Consider the following 8990-nt stretch of genomic DNA (forward strand, 5'->3'; position numbering starts at 1 on the left):
TTTGAGCTATTTATGAGATTATTGTTGACCCCCCTTTTGCAATACTTCGAAATACAAGTAATTGATTAATCGTGTCTATTTATTGTCTATATCCATACGAAACCATTTAATTTTGTTTCAAGAATAAATGGCGTGTCTTTTCTAGTCGATCAAGAGAATTTGATTTTAAAACAAATTTTTTTTGTTATCGGGTTCAATAGTTCATCGGTTCGATAAGTAAGCCAATAAAAATCGTCAAAACAACAATGATAAATAGCTCTTATTTCAAAAATGTTATTTTAACGAGTAATATTCGCAGACAAATTACTACTTGTGCGCCATATTATACCTATATTATTTTATTTCAAATTGCTAGTTGACAAATATAAACTATTCGTCGTGAAATGGAAATTTTTTGTATTTACAAGCAACCTTACGTTCTCACTGACATATCCTCATCGTGAAACTTATAAAATCCTCTATCGTGTGTACAATTACGTGCATGCCAGTAGGTAATTACCCGAACAAGTCGACCAATCGTTTTTTTTTTTGTGTAGATAGCACTGTGTAGTGGCAAACCGGTTCAACATTTACCACATTCCACAAAGCTCCAAATTTTTTTTCTCCATTTCTTTGTAACTTTGCAAAGGGTGCGTGTCCCTGAAAATAATAGATCGACGCACAAGATAAGTCATCGACAATCGACGACTATTACATTGTGAAAGAAGTCACGGTATAGATCCATGTGCAGGATGCGGCACACAGGCGGGTGTACGGTATATATATTTCCTGTCGACGACCACAAAAGAGAGCGCGCCGTGTCTGCCATGGTAACGGCCCCGCAGACCTGCATACAACAACGCACGTTACTTATCTCTGTTCGGTGCGTATCGGAGTTTTGAGAGTAAGTTGAGGGGGTGTCGGCGTAATATCGGGTAAAACGTGAGTGCGCGCGGTCGCGGAGAAATCGTATCGCCGCTGAATTTGTGCGTGCGGTGTTGTGCGAAGCGAGTACGAGTGAGCGTGCGAAGCCGGAGCCTATACCTGAAAGTATAAGCGAGTAGTCAGTCGGCTGGCGTCAGCTTTGCCGCGCGCATTTATACATCCGTCTGTCTTGCTTCGCATGTGTGGTGCCGTATAGTTGTATATACCAAAGTGATCCCTTATACGTCTTGATCGGAAGGGTATATAAAAATCGAAGGTCATCCGACTACATTTACATAGCGTGCTACCAGAGGATTAGCTTTCAGCCTTATCCGACGTTTCAAGGTGACGAGATTCCCGCGCGAGTTTGTACATCAGCGATTTTACTTTCTGCAGCCGATATGTGCAAGGCTATATTTTCTCTCTCTCTCTCTCTCTCTCTCCCTCTCACAATTGCAAGGAAAACATAAAAAGCATTCGGTACCTATGACTTATTAGCTGGATAAGTAATGAGGATGCGCTGGGAATAATAATCGTTATGCAACTACGTCGTCGTCACTAGAACAATTTGTGAGTTTGAGACATAAAAAGAAAAAATAATATACGCGCAGTCCAACGAGGTTAGTCCGTGAGTTGTTATGCGGGCTGCTCTTTTGCTGTCTTTTTTTTTTTTTATGAATTGTTCATTTTTTTTAAGATTTGGTACTAAATTCCGATCGAATGTTAATTATTCATAAATGTTGACAAAGTGACATTATTTGGAAGTCATGAGAGATTTGAAAAAAAAGAGAGACTCGATTTTCATGACGTTCTAAAATGCAAATTCGCGATAGTTTAGTGGTACGCTGTGTATTCTATCGGTACGAACACTTTAATGATTTCCGTTTTAGCGTTTTACAGATATAGCAATGGAAAAGCATACACACAGTTTCGTGTTTGTTTTAGAACAAAAACGTCGCGATCGTTAACAATCATTATTTTATTGTTCTTTTTTCATTACTATAAGTTTTGCTGTGCGTCCCTTGGTTGTTTTCAAAGAACAAAAGTAAATAAAAATAATGTCTGTAAAAACGCGCCATTCGAATTTTCACAATGTATTTTAGTTGAACAAGCAGTCATTTTGTTTGTCGATGAACAAAAGCGCTCACTCTTCAAGGTTATCCAAACGTAAATGAGCGCGGAAAAGGTGCGACCACACGTCGATCTAGACTTTTTCATCAGATTCATCTCTGTTTTTTGTGTGTATGACACGATGAAAGGTTCAACGACATAATCAGGTTTCCATTGTCTCGTGGTTTGTCAGATCTCGGTTGCTTTGTAGATTAATAATCATTGTTCCGAAGAAATGGTTTCCTATTTATTATTTTGCGTTTATTTAACTTCATAAATTTTTGTTTAATTAGTATGCAATAAAATACTGAAGAATGGTCAAAAAAAAATTTTTTGCGAAAATAATTACGAAACTGATCAAGTTATCAATGTTTTACTTGAGGGACTGATTGTAATAAATGTCGAAAACCGTAACAGAAATTTTGATTCTATCAAATTTCACAATGGATTAAAATTTTACTGGAGCTATTACAACATATATGTAGAGATAAAATTCACAATTCAGTTTAACCTATACATTTTGTAGTTGTTATACAGGATATACAGGAGAATTTCAACATCTTTTACAACATTGCTTTTTTTTCTGTTATATCATGCAGTTTGAAAGAAGTGTTGTTTCGAATATTATTCAAATGTTGAGCTTTCAATTTTTATGAATTGCACTTTGAATGCCAACCTACGCATCACTGAAGTGAGTTCAGTTCCATAGTGTCACAATAATTCAAATCTTGACGCTATTTATCGTAGATAATAAAATTTGTTAGACACCTACCCTCTTCCCACGCAGAGCTATTCACATCGAGAGCACCTATACGTTATTTGCATCATTAGCGAAAAAAAAAAATAGAATAAAAGCAGCATGACATCGCGTACAAGGTGTATCGTATAACATCGTCCGAAAATTGCCTAGTTAATAACGCAGAACAATCGGTCGAGGTATAGATACTGGAAAGTTGTCTATTCTGCTCGGATGGATCGGACACGCTCGGCCAGTTTTTCTCTCTCCGTGTCTCTCTGAAACCGGCGCGAATCGGCGCCGTTCACTGCTGCTGAGCGAGCGACTCCGTTTACACGATTCTTGATCGGTGCTATGAGTCAGCGCCTTCCCTCGCACGCACTCTCCTTTCTCAACCTCTCGACATCCTTTATTCGTTTCTTGTCGCCAACTCTTAATCCGCTGCGTCGCTGCACGTACCGTCATCATTGTCTCTTCCATTTTTTTTATTTCACTTTTCCAGTTGCTTTTATTTGGCAGTTCACGTTCATTCCGCGAATTTACGACAATCAAGATAATTTTCTTTCCTTTCTTATTGCAATTCGATAGTTTATAGGAGCATATCGATACTCGCGCGCTTTTTATATTCCATTGTTTAGGCACGTAATGCTCTGTTTTTTGCTTCGAGTTACCTATGTGTGCATGTGCTAATCAGCTCGTCGAAGCTCTCTACCGTTTGAGTAACACTATAAGTCTGCGCATTGTACTAGTTATCGCTATATTTAGCGTCTGCTTGCTTAAAAAAAAAGAAATGTCTTTGGAACAACGTTGCTCTATAATAATTTTCAAATAGTAAGTTAAAAAAAAAATCCAAGAAAAAATGCAAATTTTCACAGTTATTTTCCTCTCTTTAATTGCCCGCATTGTAAATGTTTGAATTGAATTTCGAAGGCAATCACTCACAGCGATGTGGTTCACAGTGAAACAGGTGAAAAGGGAAATGAGTAGCTATATAAAGAGACAATAAACTGCAAGTCGTTTGCTGCCACTGTCCGAGCTGCTGAAACTAATTAAATAAAGAATTCGAAGGCGAATGTAATATTGGTATCTTTTATGTGCCTCCGTCGGTTTGTAACTTTCACTTTTCGCAAACTGTATGCTCGCGCCGTGGTGTGTTGTTCGATGATCTTATACGTAACACGTGAAACATTGCACTAGTTTTTCGAGATCTTTCGTACAAAGTATTTTATCCGATGCTTCTAATGCTTTGAAAATTCGGGCACTGCTTGATATCGGCTAATTTTGATTTCTTGACGTTTGAATGTAACGTGATAAAGTGAGCTGGTGATTTCATATGTAAGGGATAAAAAAAAGACGATCGAAATGTCTGAGTTATTATAGAAAATTATATATTCAGATTGACAAAATGAGATGTACTTCGGAGAAGATAGAAAAGAATTAAATCAAATGTTAATGTTTACTTAGTTAGCTATCGTATTTTTTATTTTCTTTTGATATTCCAGTCGATGTGGATGGTAGATGTGCTTTATATTGGTGTTTCTTCTTCCACATGCAAAAGAACTTTCAATCGAAACGAAACGAGCAGGGCAAGTGGAAACAGCCGTGTTTGGTCAGCCATAAATACGCGTCGATATTCGTCAAATTACGTTTAGATCACTTTGCAAAAATTTCATTTTACTTTCATACGTACGAATAATGAATCAATATTTAACAAGTCGATTAAATTGCGATCGGGAGTCAAGCCTTTCTTTCTTCTGTTATGTATAACAAAATTCTGTCTAGCGTCTAAAAAAAGAACCTACTTTAATCATCTCAGCGAGAAATTACAAAACTCGAAAACATTTTAGAATCCTTCTCCATCGATAGGAAAAAAATGAGAGCTCGTCACGTCTGTTGTCGCTAAATAAGATACCCGTTTGGTGAAACAAAGCAAAGGAACAAGAGAGAGACAGTGAGGCGCGAGGCGTTTTGACGTAACGGTAAATTGCTTTGGTTTCCAGGTAGGGGAACAACGACCTGGCCGCCGCACATTGAGCCGCCGCCGTTTCCTTCTTCATCGCTCCGCTGTGGTACTCGTGAGTCACTCGCCGCTGTCGCTCGAGGACGATGCTCACCCAGCGTAACTGGCAACTGCTCCTGCTCTTTCATCATCTTCTTCGTTGAGTTGTCTTCTTAGGCTTCGGCTGCAATTGTCGAAATAAAAAATAATTAGCGCTACACAATGGCTGAGTACTGTGAATACATGTGGGACCCAACAAGAGGACACGCGAATCTTGCACTAGCAAGGAGTATTTATCAGGACGAAGCGAGGTTCAATATACGCGATCGGAAATTGGCCATCAAGACTGTCAGAGCGATTCTACGAGACATGCCTGGCGTTGGTGAGTAATTTTCACAATTGCCGGAATTTTGCTTGCTTCTTTACTTTTTTCTTCACATCGAGTTTACTGTGACTGCAAAACTCTGTTGACAGAATGTGCGATGTTTTCTCTTTCGATGCGATGGTGATTCAGGATTTTACAATTGAATGATTTCTTTTGTGCAATGCGCCGACTGTACTTTCTTTTTTCTTCTGCGGGTTATTCATTTTTGTACGTGCAGTTTTATAAAAACATATCGTCATCGAAAAATGCAATACAACGTAATTTACTTTCTAGAATCGTATAGTTTGAGTTGGTTTAACGACATGTATTGTGAGATTCGTCTTGTCCTTGCTGAAATTAAAAAAGCAGTCCTTTCTACGACGTAAGTGTTTGCTTTTTTCTCTCAATACCCATTGAGAGAGCACAAAAACCTCGTTATTTTCTATGATTAATATAACAATAGACATTTTGTCCAAGCGACAAATGTATGGGAGAACAGGTTTTTATAGTGAGAAATGAAACAATAACTTTATTGTGAAAAGAATTTATAACTGTGACACTCTTTGTTAAAATGTGTTCAATTATAAAAATATATATGTCTGATCGCGAAACCGGAAAATGCATTAGTGATAAATAAATTTAGAATTATAGCAGCAGAATAAAGAGTAAAAATAGTAATTAGAAATGTTTCCTTGTAATAGATAAACTGGCAATGACCGACAAATTCAAGTCAAACAAAATACATAAATAAAACTTGCAATCAGATGTTCTTTATCAATAAACTCGATTGAACATGCACTAATGTCAGGTAATGTCGGACATATGGATAAGAAATAAGACAGATATTCTTGAAACATGTGCATTATAATTGTTTGCAAATGTTTTTTTTTATTATTTCATCCACGCGCTTGTCAATGAAGAGAATTCCTCTCGCATAATTTTAAAATAGTTGATTGAATTCCGAGGAATGTCATTGTTTAACAAGGTGGCTTTCGTGGAAACGAATGACTTGGAAAACAATTTTTTTCTTCTTTCAATTCGTCGATAAAGAAAAAAGAAATAAGGGGGCATCGTTGAAAATCCGCGCGTGGAATAATAAAGCTAACTAAAGCGCGTCTGCCTTCATTAAGAAATTATTGTTCGTACAGAGTTGAACGATTGCACGGACGAGTATATCACGCGTTTCCTGCTGGCTCGGAAGTACAGGACAGAGCAGGCGGCGCAGCTGATAGCAGCGTACCAGGCGCAGATCGCTCATCGACAAGACATATTTGGCAATCTTACAGCACGAGACCCGAAGCTACAACGAGCGCTCAGGGCTGGCATTCCAGGTGTTCTTCCCGCGCGTGACAGGTAATCTTTCTTTTTTCAATTGATCTAACACACGTGAGGCCTTGAAAAGCCGTTTCGTTAGAAAGTTGCCGAGCGACACGCTCTGATTCCTGATTTTTTGTTTCCCTCGCGGAGCGCTTTAAATTTCAGATGGTTTCGTGATGATAAAAAAAAAACGCAACGCGCACAGTCATAAGGCTAATCGTTTCCACGGAAAAGACGCTTACGGTAAATACTTGCGGAGTGTCTTTATTGTTGATTTTGCCGATTGTTAAATTTGACCCACCGAGCGCGAGCTAAAAAAATATTGCGTGCAATTACTCTTTGTGAAAAAACAATGAGTTTCGTTCGTAAAACTCGTATCTACCTAGATTTTCAAATAATCAATACTTGCCTTGTTATCTTTGCCATTGTACTAATAGATAAAGTAAAGCTTTCGCGCGAAAGCTCTCGACAGAGAAGTTAATAAAAACATAAAAACTTGAAAGATTTTATGAAAATTGTGTAGGAAATATTGATTCAACATTATATAAGCAAAATGGTATTTTTCAGGAAAGGACGATGTGTGTTAATTATATTAGCCTCGCAGTGGGACCCTATTACTATTCCAGCGTTAATCGTTCAAAGAGCTATATTCTTAGTGTTAGAGACGTTAATTCAAGATCCACGAAATCAGGTAAAATACGTATTCTTGAATGTCTAAAGAGTATTTCAAGTTGACGCGAGAAAGAAAGTTATAAGGATAAAAGACGGCATTCCTCGGTTTTTGCAAAGACGTGTTAAAAAAAGTATAATGATATACGATCTTTTATAACACTCAATTTTATTTTTTGTCTGGCAGCAATCAGGTTTCGTGTGCGTGGTCGACTGGAGCGGATTTTCATTGCGGCAAGGAGGAGCTCTTGGGGCGGCTGCAGTTCGAAATTTAATATCCGCTCTACGCGGCCGATTCCCAGCCAGATTCAAGGCAATTCACTTCCTATCCCCGCCCCTCTACGTTCAAGCGACCTTAGCACTAGTCAAGCCCTTCCTTGACGAAAAAACCAGGAAGAAGGTATTTGTTTGGCTTCGTGATGTTGTCATTATCTTAAAAATAGACGAACGAAAGTAGGATTTCCCTTTGTACGTCTTATTTATTGGTATTGCTGAGAAAGCATCGTAAGAAGCTTTTACAATTCAATCTAATCTTTCGACCGAGACCGGTTCGCTTTCAGTTTCTTTTGCTTTATTCAGTATATATTCATGAGAAGATCCTCCGAAGACTGTTAGGCTCAATTTGTGTCTTTGCATAGTAAACGAGCCATTCGACATTCACGTTTCATTGAGCATTATTGTTTCAATGTAACCGAATGTCGCTGATCAAGATAGAGCGTCATTATTTGCGATTCAAAGTCTTTCATCATCAATGTAATCTTTTCAGATATACCTTCACGGCAATAATCTCAGTACATTACATCAACATTTACCCCTGGACATCTTACCAGCAGAGCTTGGTGGCACAGGTCCAGCATTTAATCCTGGTTTGTGGGCAGAACCTGTGATTCACTCGGCGATCAAAGAAGCCGAAGTGGCAGCAAATCTCAGCGACGAGAAAGAGAAAAAAGAAAATCTGAATTATTCGAAAAAGCATCAAGACAATAACGTCGTGGAAGCGATTGTCGAGATGCATGTAAACAACGAGCCGTCGGATAAAGTACAGACAAAACGCGAAGCTGGCGATGGCAGTGAATCCAAATTAATGACACCCACGTGCAGTCTAACGCTGATAGAAATGAAAAATATGGCATCGGCAAAGGATGACTTGGAATTAAGCATAGAGGACGCCGCGGAAAAGCTTCATGACTCCAGTGATTTTGAAATTTTGCAGAGAGACAATGACGACTGCAATATACATGCTGAAGAAAAGCGCAATCTCATATGCTAATGGCGACAGAAAAAAAAACAATTAGAATAAAAAGCCGGTACTTTGTATACCCATAGTGAATATACTATTGTATTTTCTACCTCACTGTCGAGTCGAAAATTATTTTTCGACGTATCAACACAATGGCAGAAGTTACAGTAAGCCGGTGCTCGACTGGTGCGCGTTATTATTATGTTCAACTGGCGTTGTTATTAATTTCTTTTTGTGTGAATTGATGAGTTTACAAAATTACCATGACAGCGTGTGTTATTTTTGTTTGCCCGCGGGTTGTAGAACTGGAGCTTAGAAATTTTAAGAAAAACGGAGCTGTGAAATCGCGTTGCTATTGTTTGTCAGTTTGAAAGCAAAAGTGTTACATATAATTTTTAAATCGACGTACTACACAATTTCAAGTATTATCACTTTATCTCAGTTTCTTTAACATACAAGTATCATTACCATTACTGTAAACTTTGTAATTAGGTTTAGACAGCATTATTTTGCATATCGTTCATCTTATGTACTGATCCTTATCGGAAAACTCGTCTTCCGTGCAACGTGTACAAGATTCGTAAATGTGTTACAGTAATGTTATATTATTTATGAAAATAAATATGCACAATCTTATGAAAAGTCGTTAATA

The 8990-nt window shown here is 38.0% G+C and overlaps 1 protein-coding gene across 2 annotated transcripts; it reads left to right on the forward strand.

The window, feature by feature from the left end:
* The first annotated feature begins 833 nt into the window (after positions 1 to 833).
* LOC131668722 (clavesin-2-like) lies at positions 834 to 8916 on the forward strand. 2 transcript variants are annotated; one of them, XM_058943115.1, is made up of 6 exons: positions 834 to 883; positions 4750 to 5130; positions 6261 to 6465; positions 6997 to 7120; positions 7286 to 7498; positions 7865 to 8916. In XM_058943115.1, the coding sequence occupies exons 2-6, from the start codon at positions 4971 to 4973 to the stop codon at positions 8366 to 8368; spliced, it is 1206 nt and encodes a 401-aa protein (XP_058799098.1). In that variant the 5' UTR covers positions 834 to 883; positions 4750 to 4970; the 3' UTR covers positions 8369 to 8916. The 2 variants fall into 2 exon arrangements, with proteins under 2 accessions (XP_058799098.1, XP_058799097.1); XM_058943114.1 differs by lacking the exon at positions 834 to 883 and adding an exon at positions 1066 to 1248.
* Positions 8917 to 8990: the final 74 nt, after the last annotated feature.

Source organism: Phymastichus coffea, unplaced genomic scaffold (genome assembly GCF_024137745.1).
Source record: "Phymastichus coffea isolate CEN01 unplaced genomic scaffold, Cenicafe_Pcof_1.1 PCOF00083, whole genome shotgun sequence".
NCBI classification, from domain to species: domain Eukaryota; kingdom Metazoa; phylum Arthropoda; class Insecta; order Hymenoptera; family Eulophidae; genus Phymastichus; species Phymastichus coffea.